At 43.9% G+C, this 16,212-nt stretch overlaps 1 protein-coding gene across 1 annotated transcript in view; it reads right to left on the reverse strand.

Annotated features, from left to right (window-relative positions):
• The window catches only part of esr1 (estrogen receptor 1), a 141,194-nt gene that overhangs the window by 42,851 nt on the left and 82,131 nt on the right, over positions 1–16,212 (reverse strand). The window contains 1 exon segment of the mRNA XM_055639009.1: positions 4,264–4,590. Within this exon segment, the coding sequence (XP_055494984.1) occupies positions 4,264–4,590 (327 nt within the window).

Consider the following 16,212-nt stretch of genomic DNA (forward strand, 5'->3'; position numbering starts at 1 on the left):
ACTGCAACAAACTGCTGGATGACATCTAAGCATTTGCCAAGAATTAGATTGCTTCCAATTGCAGTCTCAACTCACATTTGTGCCAACTGCCAATATTAGAGAGCAATGATTCAACAGAACTGAAGTCCCTCAGTTCTTCAGGCAGAAGGCCATAATAACTACATGTAGGAGGGAAGGAGGATATTTAAAGACTCTACCCCCAACTCCCAATTCCTCCGTCTATGCCGCATCTGAGCCCAGGATGAAGTTTCCCATACCAGGTCATCGGAGATGTCCTCGTTCTTTAGGGAACGGGGGTTCCCCCTTCCATTATAGACCAGGTTGTCACTAGGGTCTCCTCGATATCCCGCAGCTCCGCTCTTGCTCCCCCTGCCCCCATTCGTAACAAGGACAGAGTCCCCCTTGTCCTCACCTTCCACCCCATCAGCCGTCACATACAGCATATAAATCCTCCAACATTTTCACCACCTCCAACGTGATCCCACTACTGGCCTCATCTTCCCATCTCCACCCGTTTCTGCTTTCCACAGAGACCGTTCCCTCCGCAACTCTCTGGTCAACTCGTCCCTTCCCACCCAAACCACTCCCTCCGCAGGCACTTTCCCCAGCAACCACAGGAGATGCAACACCTGGCCCTTTACCTCCCCCTTTGACTCCATCCAAGGACCCCGACAGTCTTTTCAGGTGAGGCAGAGGTTCACTTGCACCTCCTCCAACCTCATCTACCCATATCCGCTGTTTCAGGTGTCAACTCCTGTATCTCGGCGAGACCAAGCGCGGGCTCGGTGATTGTTTTGCTGAACACCTCCGCTAAGTCCGCCTTAACTTACCGGATCTCCCCGTTGCTCAGCACTTTAACTCCCCATCCCATTCCCAATTTGGCCTTTCAGTCCTGGGCCTCCTCCATTGTCAAAGTGAGGCCTAACGCAAATTGGAGTAGCAGCACCTCATACGAATTTCACTTGGGTTGTGTACACCCCAGCGGTATGAATATTGACTTCTCTAACTTCAAATAGCCCTTGCTTTCCCTCTCTCTCCATCCCCTCCCCCTTCCCAGTTCTCCCATCAGTCTTACTGTCTCTGACTACATTCTCTGTCCCGCCCACTCCCCTGACATCAGTCTGAGGAAGGGTCTCGACCTGAAACGTCACCCATTCCTTTCTCCAGAGATGCTGCCTGTCCCGCTGAGTTGTGAGCAGATTAATATGTCGTCATAACGAGTGGAGTACTGGTTTGACATCACTGTAAACATTTTGTACACCGATTACATATACATGGTGATCTCTGCACGAACACATAAAATCAGGTTACGCTAAAATTCCATCGAAGGGTAGAAAGTCGTGTCAAACAATAGTATTTCTAGACCATAGCATTTTTATTTGTGCTGAAGAGAAAATCAAGAGATTGTGAAAATAAGCCAATCATTGCAATCAAACGCGAAACCCAGCAAAAACATTTTTTACCCAAAGTAAGGTGAGACTGTGGAGCTCACTACCACAGAAAGCGATCAAAGTGAGCAGTACAGATGCTGAGAAAGGGAGGCAGTAGACCAGGGTGAGGGAGAGGGGAATAAATGTGAGTCGGAAGAGAAAGGTATCAACAATGATCCTGCCATGGATTAGCTGAGCTACAGTATGGGGCCTGTTCCTGAGCTGGCAAAATAAAAACATATTTGAGATGGATTAGACGTCTCTGGGACACCTCAACTTCCTACCTATTTTTGTTCTGAGATGTATACTGCTGGGGCCTGTTCCTGAGCTGGCAAAATAAAAACATATTTGATATTTGAGATGGATTAGACATCTCTGGGACACCCCAACTTCCTACCTATTTTTGTTCTGAGATGTATTCATTGGGATACTGCTTGCGTGACCTTTGACCAAGTCTAAAACATCGTTTGACCCGCCGGGTGGACTTGGCCCTACTTCCTATTCATTCCGCACCAGAGCTCCACGAGTTGGACCAAGGTCCTGCCCCAGCATCGCCCGCTTTATATCCGTATGTCCCTACCGGATCCCGTTGGTTCCAGCTGGTAGGCCGATGTCGAGGACGCGACTCGGATTCGTTTCACAAACGTCATCCCCCCTCCCCCACTAGAAAGTAATAGAAACATAGAAAAAAATAATAAAAAAGCTGGAAATGACAGGAGGTAGGTAGGGCTGCTGCCATTCAGCCCTTAGTGAGCCTATTCATTGCAATCCTAACGCGCCATTCATTGTGATCATGGCTGATCGTCCCACTAGAAACATATCAATATCCCGTGCCTGCCTTCTCCACATATCCCTTGACTCCACTAGCCCCTAGAGCTCTATCTAACTCTCTCTTAAATCCATCCAGTGACTTGGCCTCCACTGCCCTCTGTGGCAGGGAATTCCATAAATTCACAACTCTCTGGGTGAAAGCGTTTTTTCTCACCTCAGTCTTAAACGACCTCCCCTTTATTCTCAGACTGTGGCCCCTGGTTCTGGACTCGCCCAACATTTGGGAACTACTGATACTGACTTTTTATTCCACATGGTTTTAATTAACTTAACTTAAATATGTTAGCCATGATGGTTCAAACTCATATCTTCAAATCAATGGACTGGGCTACTGGATGCTGCTGTTCAGGGATAAAAGGGAAATATGGGACTTAGGAATAGGAGATGGGAGTATGGAAGAGAGGGAAGGAGCAGGGTGTCTGGGGTGGTGGGTGTTGTGGGAGTAATGCATGCTCCAGGGTGGAGAGGGAGGGGGGACATATGTCCTTTTTATCCCCCATTCACCCTCCTGACCCCTTCCCCAACCCACCTCTCTTTTCCAACAGTCTGACAAAGAACCCCGACCGGGAACCATGTCTATCCATTCCCTCCACACATGCTCGCTGAACCGCTGGGTTACTCCAGCACTTTGTCCTATGCTCAATATTGCAGCATCTGCAGTGTCTTGCATCACCATGGTTTCATGCTCCTGACACACCAGCCCAAGTGGACTATGGTGTCCATGGATTCAGAGGAAAGCAGGTGGGAGCGGCACTCTCACTAAAAACACACACGCGTGCACACACACGCAGACACACACACGCAGACACACACACACACACACACACACACACACACACACACACACACACACACACACACACGCACACACACACACACACACACACACACACACACACACACACACACACACACACACACACACACACACACACACACACACACACACACACACACACACACACACACACACACACACACACACGCACACACACACACACACAGAGACACACACACACACACACACACACACACACACACACACACACACACACACATACACACACACACACACACGCACACACACACACACACGCACACACACACACACAGACACACACACACACACACACACACACACACGCACACACACACACACACACGCAGACACACACACGCACACATACGCACACACACACACACACACAGAGTGAACCAACACAGACACCAAGTACTGTAGTAACTCAGCGGGTCAGGCAGCAGCACTGGAGAACATGGATGGATGGGTGACGTTTTAGGTCGGGACCCTTCTTCTGACTGATTGTGGTGGGATGTGGGGTGTGGGTGGGGGGAAAGATAGAGGTTAATGTGTGGGGATCGCTAGTTGGCCCCTGTGTAATTAATCTTTTCCAAACTGCCCATTAAGTGTTGCGATGATGTCAAACATACACGCGCTTGTCAAAATGAACATGCCCTGCCATTCACTCTTCTCTTTGCTTTGAATTATTTTCATCACAGCTCTACATTGTTCATAACAGCCCAATGTCACTTGAGTCACTTTGTTTCAAACTAAACACATTTATTCTATTTGAGGGATGCTGGCACTCGCTGAAACCAATAAAAAGACATCTAAGCTTGAAGTCAGATCTGAGATAATCTGAAAATACTGTCGGACATGAAGCAGTTCGAGGCCTGAGGTTTTGGCTGGGGCAGTCCTGACAAGTTAAGCTAGAGTAAGCTGCATCTCACATAATCTTCACACAAAAAACACGAACAGTATTTAGAGTAACATTGGAACAATGTTCCAGTATTGGAACAATGTCACATACCTTTGAATGAAAATGCATTTGAATTTATTAATTAAATGTGACGAACACTGCAATTTATTCAACGGTGCTTATAAATATCAGCCTTCCACCAGGCCCAGGATCATCTTGTACCTTTATTGTTCTGACTTACATAATGCATGGTCTCATTCTCTATCAAAGTTATATGATCCTACCTGGAACTTTCTTTGCCCAAATGATCATATGCACCAGTTCCTTATCGGCCAGGTTTGTCAGCAAAGTCATCATGGATGCTTCGGTAAAGGGCTTGCTGGGGTCATGCTCAGAGTAAACCATGGGTGGCTCGGCATCCATCAAGGTGCTGAGAATCTCGTCCGACGACATTCCCAGCACCGAGTTCTGCTTGGCGTTCCTCTGTGCCGGATTCACGCTGCTGGGAGTGGGTCGGCCGGCGATCCCGGTACTTTTGATGACGTGATCCTTCTCGTCCTTCCTCCGCTTGTGCTTCAACATCCGGCCGCCCCGACGATCTTTACGGATACCTGGCCATACAAAAACAGAAAGAGAAAGATGATAGACAAAAACCTTCCAGGCTACAGGAGGCACAAAAACAAAGTGAAACAGCTGCAACTGATCCGCATGAAAACTGGCTGTGTTAATCGAGGAACAGCGGGCTGCGGGAGATCTATATTAGTCACTTCGTGGCTAAAGATCCAGTCTGACTATTTTGGCAACGATGAACTAGATGGGAGTGCATAAAGCAATGAAGACGAGGAAAAGCTGTATCTACACAGCACACTTCATAACTAGAGGACACCACAGAACACTTGGCGACCAACAAGTACTTTTAAAAGGCCCAAAGGGCTGGAGTAAGGTCTACAGGTCAGGCGGCATCTCGGGAGAACAGATAGGTGATCTTTCAGTTTGGAACCCTTCTTCAGACAGAGTTACTCTAGCACTATGCATCTGCTGCTCCTTGCTTGACAAGTATTTTTGCGGTCTAGTTATTTTTGGAATGAAGATTTGTGGTCAATTCGTGAAGAGTAAGTTCTCACAAACAGCAATATGAACATAACCAGATACATCTGCTTTTGGATGTCAGCTGCAAAATAAGTATAAGGCACAATGCCAGGAGAACTCTTCTCTTCCAATGGTGCCCAGGGATAATTTGAATGCACCACCAAGGCTTAATCTGGATCCTGTTGAACATCATTTCAAAAGGCTAAGCCCCCTACTCTGTCGGGTCAAACTGGATTAAATTAGGAGACACATTCAGGAAGAGCTGGTTCACTACCCCTCCCAATTTTCCAGCCATTAATCCAAAAGCATCCTTCCTAACAATTCCCTTTAGTGCTGCACTAGTCTCTACTTTAATCCAGAGACCAGCCAAATCCAGGTGTCCCATTTAAAACGATGAACTAAATCTGCCAATGTGCTGTTTTGCCACATTATTTTCCTTCTACTGGTTGGCCAACAAAAGCCACATAGCTTCAATAAATCAAAAAGGTTTTTTTTTTAGAAAAGGCTAGAATTAAACAGGAGTTTATTCAGGTCAAAGCTAACAAAGAGATTCATTAATGCAATGCACATAAACAAGTCAATTGCAAATGGCTAAATCTGAATTGTTGTTCAACCTCTGTATCCTAATTCAAAACAAGATGAGAAAGTTCCATCTTTCATAGCAAAGTTTTGGAGTAATTTGTATGTGGAATGTGGTATATTGGCAGAATGAATGGTTTTCACCAGGTTTCTGCCCATTTTGGTTTGATATCCTCGTACTGACACTAGAGTATAAAGAACAGGAAGAAAACATTTGACCCCCCCTTGATCAAAATGAACACAATATACGTCTCATATTTATGAAACTGTTTCATATTTCTTAATACACATACCCAATTAAAATATTTCCATCTCACCCACAAAAACTCCAACATCAGTTCCAGATTTTCACAACTTTGTATATAAAGTACTTTCTAGTTTCCTCTTGAATAATCTTGATCCTAATTCTATGTGCAGTGATTAGAATGTTTTGACCAGTTGGTTGAAATTCTTTTGATAGAAAAATGTAAAGATAGGAGGTCAGATCTCAAGTAAAACAAAAAGGAAAACAGATTATGTAATCATTAGTCTCACAATCGTTTTGCTCAACTGAAATTGAATTGGATTCTAGGTTGTGGTTAAACGATCAATAGGAGTTGGATTAATGTTTACCCAAGTCAATTTATTTAAGGAAGGGATATTAAGTAGAAGCCTGAGAGCAACCTGGATTCCAGGCCAGAAACTAAAGAATGCCTGTAAAGGCATGTTTACAGGCCAGTGTGGCAATAAATGTGTGCTTGAAGGCCAACTGCTTCAGGAAAACACATGGCCCTAAAACCAGAGCCCTGAGCCATCCGGGAATAAAATACTAGTCCAAGCCATGAATGCTCTTGGATCAAGCAATACTGGTTACCAATAGATCTTGAATAATCTGGGCTATATCATTGTTCTCCTTTCTGCTTAGGTTTTTTATTGTCACGTGCCAAGGGACATGAAAAGCTTTGTTTACTGCTTTAGCCCTTGTGGCTAAAGGGATCAGAGGGTATGGAGAGAAAGCAGGTACAGGATACTGAGTTGGATGATCAGCCATGGTCATGTTGATAGCAGGCAAATAGCAGGCACCTATTTTCTATGTTTCTATGTTTCTATTAGATGGTGTGAATGTAATCCCTACAAGTCACTATGTGACCAACTGCAGAAATTGAGAACTAGAGGGCGGCATGATGGCGCAGCGGGGGTCGCTGCCTTACAGCGCCAGAGACCCAGGTTTGATCCTGACTACGGGCGCTTGTCTGTAGTTTGCACATTCTACCCATGTCCTGCGTGGGTTTTCTCCGGAGATCTTCGGTTTCCTCCCACATTCCAAAGACATCCAGGCCTGTAGGTTAATTGGCTTGTTACAATTGAAAGAAAAATTGTCCCTAGTCGGGTATCATCCGTGGTGAGAGAAACCAAGATGATATTCGGCTGTTCCGTTTCACGGTTTTGTGAGACGTACAACAGGACAAAAGAGAATTGACATTTGGCATTGGCAAGGTAGGGGTCCATTTGCCAATAATGCAGCTGCGCCATCGGCAGGTTAATGAAAACATTAGCGTTGGTACTTAGTGAGTAAATTATCAGAGACCCACACCACCCTGGCCACACGCTCATTTCATCCCTGCCAAGGTACAGGAGCCTGAAAACTGTAACATCTTGGTTCAAGAACATCTTCTTCCCTACAGCCATTTGGCTATTAAATACTGCTGGCTCAAATAAGCTCTGAACTACAAAGCACTGTGGGCATTGGCTTTGTATTTTGCACTATTATTGTTAGTTTAATTTTTCATGCGTACGTATGTGTGCATGTGTGTGTGTGCATATATATGATCTGTATGTATGTGTGTATATATTCACACACACTGAACTTTTTTCACATTTATTATATTGTTTACTATGTCCCTACATTTATGTTTGCACATTCTGTCGTGCTGCTGCAAGTAAGAATTTCATTGTTCTATCTGGGACATCCGACAATAAAACACTTTTGACTTGACGCTCTTGACTCTTGAAGAGTTGCATGTCAGGATGGGCAGAATGTGGGGATGAAGGAGTGCAGATGCTGGTTTATACTGAATATAGACACAAAATCCTAGAGTAACCCATCAGGTCAGGCAGCATCTCTGGAGAAAATGGATAGACGACGTTTCGGCTCTGAACCTTTCTTCTGCTGAAGATTAGTTGCTGTTCAGTGGTCTTCAACTTCACAGAATCTGTCCAGTTGAAGATGTGGGCTCCCGCAGATTGCTACACAGAATTGCACGGACAAGGCACAAGAAGTGGGTATCCAGCCCACAGTGAAGATGCCGGGTTGGTGGTAGCTCTATAGTCTACAGCTGTTCATCTAGAAACATTTTCAGCAGTTAGTATCTGTCTCCACTTCCTTGTTGGGTGGTGAATTTCAGTTCCCAACAGGGTTTATATGTAAAAAAAAATCTTCAACTCTTCACTCATCATTCCACCAATATCCTTAAATCTGCATTCCCTACTTATTGGCTCCATTGCCAAGAGATTAAAAAGTCCTTATTGTTCATCCTGTGCAGACCTTCACGCAACATCCCCTCTTTCTCTCTGAAGAAAACGACCACAATGTTCTAATCTCCCCTTATACTTGGAAATCTCCAGATGGCGGGTCACCTATACACCCTCTACAGTGCCATCACAACATTATACAACTTGAAGAACAGAACTGTACAGCTTTCACCTTGATTGCCGTTTGTATGGAGTTTGCACTTCTCCCTTCTTTTGCACGGATTTCTGCATGCTCCAGTTTCCTCCCAATTCCTTAAAATGTGCTGGTAGCCTAACTGACCACTGTAAATTGCCTCTGGTGTAGATGGGTGGTAGGGGAATCAAGGAGGAGTACTAGGCATGCAGGAGAGAATGGCTCGCATGCGTGGACATAAGTGTGAGTAATGGGACCAATGTGCTTATAAAACATAGAAACATAGAGACATAGAAAATAGGTGCAGGAGGAGGCCATTCGGCCCTTCGGCCCTTCGAGCCAACACCGCCATTCATTGTGATCGTGGCTGATCGTCCCCTATCAATAACCCGTGCCTGCCTTCTCCCCATATCCATTGACTCCACTAGCCCCTAGAGCTCTATCTAACTCTCTCTTCAATCCATCCAGTGACTTGGCCTTCACTGCCCTCTGTGGCAGGTTAATTCCATAAATTCACAACTCTCTGGGTGAAAAAGTTTTTTCTCACCACAGTCTTAAATGACCTTCCCTCTATTCTAAGAAATAAATAAGAAATCTTTATTCTGAGAGCCAGCATTGATTCAATGAGCTGAATGGGCTCCTATGGATAATGAAATACAAAATATAAATACGACTGCTTCAGTCGATCTAATGACTATTTTGCACAGTTTCAGCATATCCTACCTTAATCACTTTGTTGCTGGTTGTTTAATATGGTCATGTGTAACAAGTAGGTGTGTTACAAAACCTACCTGAATCGTGGCTGAGAATCTGCCCCCACCCCGTGTGCGTGATTTTGGCGCTGTTTAGAGGGGGCGGGTTTAAAATGCGATTTTTACTAGGCTGTTGCAATCGAAAATGTTCAGCCTAGTAAATCATTAACGGAAAATCGCTGAAAGACCCCGTCGCAAAAGGTATTATTAGTTTTTATGGCCTTGTATAATAGTTATAGCAGTTTAAAAATCACTCTCTAAACCCACTACCTCTCGCAGCCCCAGGGTTTTATAAAGCAAACAATTAAAGGTATGTACCTTATTTTTACATTAAAAGGGGCTTCTTAAGAACACTGTATATAAAGTTTTCTATAGCGAATAGTTCATTTTGGGCTCTTTATATCGCGCAGTATTTTTCTGGGCATTTGAGGGCACAAATCCACTGCAATGTGAACGTTCTAAACCAGCGCGTTCACAGGAACCCACTAGAAAGCCGATTTAAAATAGACTTTAATTTACAGCAATTGAACACTAAATTCCTTCCATTTGTCCAATAAATGTAAATGAGATTTAAAAATCATGTTTTATTGTGAATTATTTGTGAATATTATTTGGACACTTAGGTTATTTAAAAATGTTAATCATTTATTAAGAAATGGATAGATGTTTAGATCTAGTAATTGAAGTTTGAAATTAGCTACAATTGGGTAACTAACTAATTATATGCTTTAATTTCAGGTCATCCAAGTAAGATTATTTTATATTTGTTTCAGAATGCTTCAATCTATGATAACTGAAAATTTCATTCAGTTCTCTTAATTTTTAAGAAGGTTATGGGCTTTTGACTGTCCATGATCACAGCTTTTTTGTTATGTCCATAGAAAATCAATAGGGAACAAGATGCTAATTTCCGAGTATGAAAATGGCCATAACTTTTTTATTACTTGAGATATGAAAGTGAATTAGGTGTCAAATTAAACTTATTGTTATGCTTTATCTGATGGGATAAATTGCAGACTTGATTTTTTAAATCTCAAAATTTTGTAACATTGCTATAACAAGATACTTTGTTTGCATCCTATCTTGTCAAGTTCCACTATACATGAGTACAATCAAGCCATTACAAATGCAGCAGAGTGCAGAATGTAGTGTTATGTCAATTTTAGTGTCCCAGTTACAGGGCAGAAGGCCAAGATCTGCAATGAGGTAGGTTGTGGACTACACCCAAGCTTATGGGAGGGCTATTGGATAGTCTGAAAACAACAGGGAAGAAGCTGTTCCTGAATCTGGTGGAATGCACTTTCATGCTTTTGGATCTTCTGCCTAATGGGAGTGGGGGGAAGAGGAGATGACTCGAGTGGCCAATGTCCTTGACTATGTTGGCTGTTACCAACGGCAACGTGAAGTACCGATGGAGTTGATAATGGGGAGGCTAGTCTGTGTGAGGGACCGGGCTACATCCACAACTCTGCACTTGCTTGCAATCTTGGGTAGAGCTCTTCCCAAATCAATCTGTGGTATATCGTGATAGCAGGCTCTCAATGGTACGTCTGTAGAAATCGGTGATAGCCATTGTAGACATGCCAAACTGCTTTAGTTTTCTGAGGCATTAGCGTGCTTTCTTGCCCGTAGCTTTAATGTGGTTAGTCCAGTGCAATTTGTTTGGATATTGATGTCCTCGACCATCGTCACTCTGGCACTATTGGTTGAGATTGAGGCACATACTCTAACTCGCTTCCTGAAGTCAAACACCCGCTCCTTGGTCTTGCTGACATTGAGGGAGAGGGTGTTTTCATCACACCCCGTGTTACCAAGCTCTCTAGCTTTTTCCAATACTCTCGTCGTTGTTTCAGATCCGGCTCACCAATTTGCAACTGGAGGTAAGAGAAAATGTGGCCACACAGTCATGAGCGTTTGGGGAGTGCAGTAAGGGGCTGAGAATACATCCACGAGGGGCTCCAGTGTTAAGAATGATCATGGAGAATGTATTGTTGCCTATCCACACTGATTGTGGTTCTATGGCCAACAACACTATGTAACCCATATACCTCAGTAACCTCTGTGTTTGCCTACCTTGCAAGACTGAGAGATTGCAGACATGCACTCCATGAAGTCTACACTGTTCACCAGCCAACCATTTAGTCTGCAATTTCCCTGCCTTGTTTGTTTTTCCCTACAATTCTCCAATTTTTTTGTCCATCCAACTAAATTGTCAATGCAGACAATGCTAACTACAGATGCCTTGTCTTCAAGAGCTTGGAATTACGTCAACTCTGCTATTAATTGAGCTAATCAGAATGAGTGCTTGTTTAGATTTGTGGCTCTGGCTAACTTTCCCACCTATGCAGGGAGTAATCAACTGCATGCATGTACCTCTGAAGGCACCTGCAGTTCATTAATCAGAAAGCTTTCCAATCCATGAGTGCTCAGGTGATCTGTAGCCACCAGCAGATCTTGCCACAGGTGTGTACAAGGTTCACGGAACATAGAACAGTACAGCACCGCACAGCACAGAAATAGGTCCTTCGGCCCTCAATATCCATGCTGAACGTGATGCCAAGTTGAACTAATCTTCTCTGCCTGCACTAGATCCACATCCTTCCATTCCCCGACTATCCATGTGCCCACCCTGGCATATCAAGGTTTAAAAATATGGACCAAACATGGGCAGGTGGGATTAATGTAGATGGGGCTCCTATGTCAGCATGGGCAAGCTGGGCTGAAGGGTCTATTTCCGTGCTGTATGACTCTATGACACTATCTAAAAGTCTCTTCAATGTCATTATCGCACCTTCCTCCACCACCACCCCTGGCAACACGTTCCAGGCACCTATCACTATCTGTATAACAAACTTGTCCCGTACATCTCCTTTAAAAAAGTATCGTCTTTTCTTAGAGCTTTGCCCTCTGGTCCTTTATATTTACAAGCTGGGAAAGAAAGGTTCTGACAGTTTACCCTATCTATGCCTTTCATAATTTTAGAAACTTCTATCAGATTTAACGTCCATCGACCTCAGACACTCCAGAGAAAACGATCCAAGTGTCAAACTCTTCTTATAGCTAATACCCACTAATTCACGCAGCCTTCAGGTAAACCTTTTGGGTCCTCTCCAAAGCCTACACATCCTTTCTCATGAAAGGATGGCAACCGAAACTGCACATGATACTCCAAATGAGATCTAACCAGAGTCCTATAATTTGCTTTACACGACACAGCCAACAGCCAATATACACATGTCCTGCAGCAGTTTACACACATTTTGGTCAATTTAGGACTACAGGTAATTGAGTTTTTTGTGGTCTCAGAATGTCCCCAAGAGCTGTGCAGCTATACCTCAATAAAAGACAGCAGGTCACAGCCAAGTAATTAAAAAAAATACCCAACTAATTTGCTTTGGAGATTGTGACTGAGGATTAAAGGCAAGCCAGATGAAGGGGAAACTAGCTGTTCTTCCTTGAATGGTACCCTAGGGATCCAAGAGGACAACAGGGCCTTGGTTTAACTGAACCTCAGTCTACCATATAATATAACCATATAACAATTACAGCACGGAAACAGGCCATCTCAGCCTTTCTAGTCCGTGCCAAACACTTATTCTCCCCTAGTCCCATCTACCTGCACTCAGACCATAACCCTCCATTCCTTTCCCATCCATATACCTATCCAATTTATTTTTAAATGATAAAATCGAACCTGCCTCCACCACTTCCACTGGAAGCTCATTAAACACAGCTACCACTCTCTGAGTAAAGAAGTTCCCCCTCATGTTACCCTGAAACTTCTGTCCCTCAATCTCAAATCGCATCTCATCTGCCACACCAGCCACTAAACAATGGGGACATATCCAAGCCCAAGTCCGATACCCTGAAACTCTGAGCTTGCCAGGTACAAAATGTGCCCACAGCAAAGGGTGCGACTGCTGGGATCATGGCCAGGACAAATATAGTCCTAGTAAATTCGCCAATTTGGCTATATTAAGCAGTGTTCACACATAACTGCGCACGTTATCACTGCATTGCACTGTTGGTGGGCCTTGCAGAGTACACCAACCCTGGCCAGCCCCTGCTTTGGTTTATTTTCCATTTCAGATTAAAGTATCGTGTTACTGATCTCCTTTATTTCCATCTAACAAAATCCACAATTTTAATCTTCACAGTTCAATTACTCCTAAATAAGAATGTAGTTCAACGGTCAAAGGTCATGAGGCAGAATACGATACCATTTTACTCTTGGTTCATTTTCTTTTGAGTTCTACCAAAATAAAGAACAGGAATGTTATAGCTTTCCAATCCATGCACAGAGTTTCATAACTCACAAGCTGGCTTGTGAGTTATGAATGATGTTAAAATCAACAGCTTGCTTAAATCTACCCTCAGCCATGTAACACACACAAAGCTCACTTGATTACGGTGAAAGGTCATTAATCTGAAATGTTAACTCTTGCTTTTCTCTCAGTGGATTTTTTTTGGCCTACTAAATGCTTCCACCATTTTGTGTTTTCATTCCAGATTTTCAGCACCCATATATTGTTCTTATATATCATTCACACAGACATTATTTTTGTCTTTCACATAAGGTTAAGAACAAACTTCTGTTGCATTTTTGGGTACATTTCATAGTTCAGAAATATAGAGCAGGGAATAACTGTGTTATTGGTTGATCACCAGATAAAAGCTTAAAGGGAACAAATAAATGTCCTTAAGGGTACAAATCAGTCTGAAACATAGAAACATAGAAATTAGGTGCAGGAGTAGGCCATTTGGCCCTTCGAGCCTGCACCGCCATTCAATATGATCATGGCTGATCATCCAACTCAGTATCCCGTACCTGCCTTCTCTCCATACCCCCTAATCCCCTTAGCCACAAGGGCCACATCTAACTCCCTCTTAAATATAGCCGATGAACTGGCCTCAACTACTTTCTGTGGCAGAGAATTCCAATGATTCACCACTCTCTGTGTGAAAAATGTTTTTCTCATCTCGGTCCTAAAAGACTTCCCCCTTATCCTTAAACTGTGACCCCTTGTTCTGGACCAGCCACTAGTAGAAGAAGGGTCTCAACCCGGAACGTCACCCACCCCTTCTCTCCAGAGATGCTGCCTGTCCCGCTGAGTTACTCCAGCATTTTGTGTCTATCTTCAATTTAAACCAGCAACTGCAGTTCTTTCCTACACAATATATGTCCTTACTGGATTCTGCTGTAACTGTAGGTTCTTATAGCATAGAAGGTGGCCATTCAAGCCATCGTAACCTCGCCTTTCACAAAAAGACACAAAGTGTCAGTGCAGGCAGGTGGGACTAAGGGAAAAAAGGTTGTTCGGCACGGACTTGTAGGGCCGAGATGGCCTGTTTCCGTGCTGTAATTGTTATATGGTTATATTGTTATATGGTGTTGAAGTAACTTAGCAGGTCAGGCAGCATTTATGGCAAACATGTATAGGTGACATTTCAGGTCGAGACCCTTCTTCAGACTCGGCCTTCAGTTCAGCTAGCAGAATTCTCAGCTGCTCCCTTGCTCTTTGGCCAACGCCAAGCCATCTTCGTTTTTAACAATAATTTCAATTCCTGTCTGAGAGTTGCTATTAAGACTGTTTCCACATCCCTTTCATGTAATGCAACCCAGATCAAATCACCTCACTGCATAAACTGCAGGCTCCTCATCTCCGTCAAAATAGTTTTCTTGCCAATTATGTTAAATCTTTGTCTACCAGTGGCTGGTCCTTCAACCTGTCTATCTACCCAAGCCTAAAACTGTTCCAAATTTTAAATACTTCTATGAAGTTCTCCCCATTAATCATCTAGCTCAAAGGAGAATAATCAAACACAACTATTTAATAAGTTGGACAAGATGCAAGGCAGCCTGTGGAATGGCCGCCAGTCAAGAGACGGCACTTAAAAATGCCAGGCAGTTTCAGGACATGATTCCAAGCTGCAAGCAAGAAATGAGGCTGCAGACATAGGAATGGTTGCCTGATCTTCCTCACAGCCAGGTTACGAGTATGCTACAAGTGGGTCGCCCGAGTACAAGAGGAAGGAAGGCTGCAGGGTACTGGGTGTAAAAGGCAGGAGGTCCTGCTGTGGATGTTATGGATACCCATCCGTGATAGCCCCGTTGTACAACTACCACCAGGCAGGGCACGTTGTACGGGGTGCAAGTCCCTGAAGAAATCCAATAAAGGTAACATCTCTCAATCGCCACAGCCCCCAAGGGCAAGGATATAGACCAATCCAGTCGGGGTACCATTCATGTAACAATGTGGGAAGAGGAATGCTGAATTGCACATGTGAGGAAGGCAATGTAGCATTTAAGGGGGCAACTCATTGATTGTATGTGCTGTGATGCTTGCACCCTGTACAATGTGCCATGTCCTGTGCCCTGATACTGTAGAAAACCTGTTTTATGCAAGTCAGGTTCAACTCATCCACATCTCCTGGAGCTGGAGAAAAACAATTTAGTGGAACCATGTGGAAGATGAATTACTAGTCCAATTGCCGATTGTGGTGCAGCAGCAAATATGGGCATAAGACTGATTGAGGGGCTATTTTTTAAAACAGATCATCACGTTCGGGAACAAGGTCACTTTGGGTGGTTAGTAAGTAAAGTCGGCATCTCACAACTCCAGCAACCCAGATTCAATCCTGATTTCTGGTGCATGTGTGAAGTTTACACAATCTCCCCTTGTCCACGTGGGTTTCCCAATGTGCTGCGGTTACCCTCCACGACCCAAGGACATGCAGGTTGGTGAGTTACCTGGCCACTGCAAATAGTATATGTGGGTATTGAAATCTGGGATAAATTCGTGGGAATGTGGGAAAATAAAATGGGATTAGCGTAGGATGAGCAATTATGGGAGGGTGATAGTCAGTATCAGTGAACCAAAAGATCAGTTTGTGCACTGCATAACTATATGCTGTTCAAGAAGGTACTGCAGATGCTGGAAAATTGAAGGTAGACAAAAGTGCTGGAGAAACTCAGCGGGTGCGACAGCATCTATGGAGCAAAGGAAATAGGCAACGTTTTGGTCCGAAACCCTTCTTCTAGGTGAAGGATATAGCACCAAACAGTCAGGCAGAAAAATGGGCAGATGGCAGGCAGTACAGAAAAGTATGACGTAATCTCTAAAGGGCCGGTCCCACCAGCATGCGACTCCATGCGGCAAGCGCGACCA

The sequence above is a fragment of the Leucoraja erinacea genome, chromosome 8 (assembly GCF_028641065.1).
Source record: "Leucoraja erinacea ecotype New England chromosome 8, Leri_hhj_1, whole genome shotgun sequence".
Lineage (NCBI taxonomy): Eukaryota > Metazoa > Chordata > Chondrichthyes > Rajiformes > Rajidae > Leucoraja > Leucoraja erinaceus.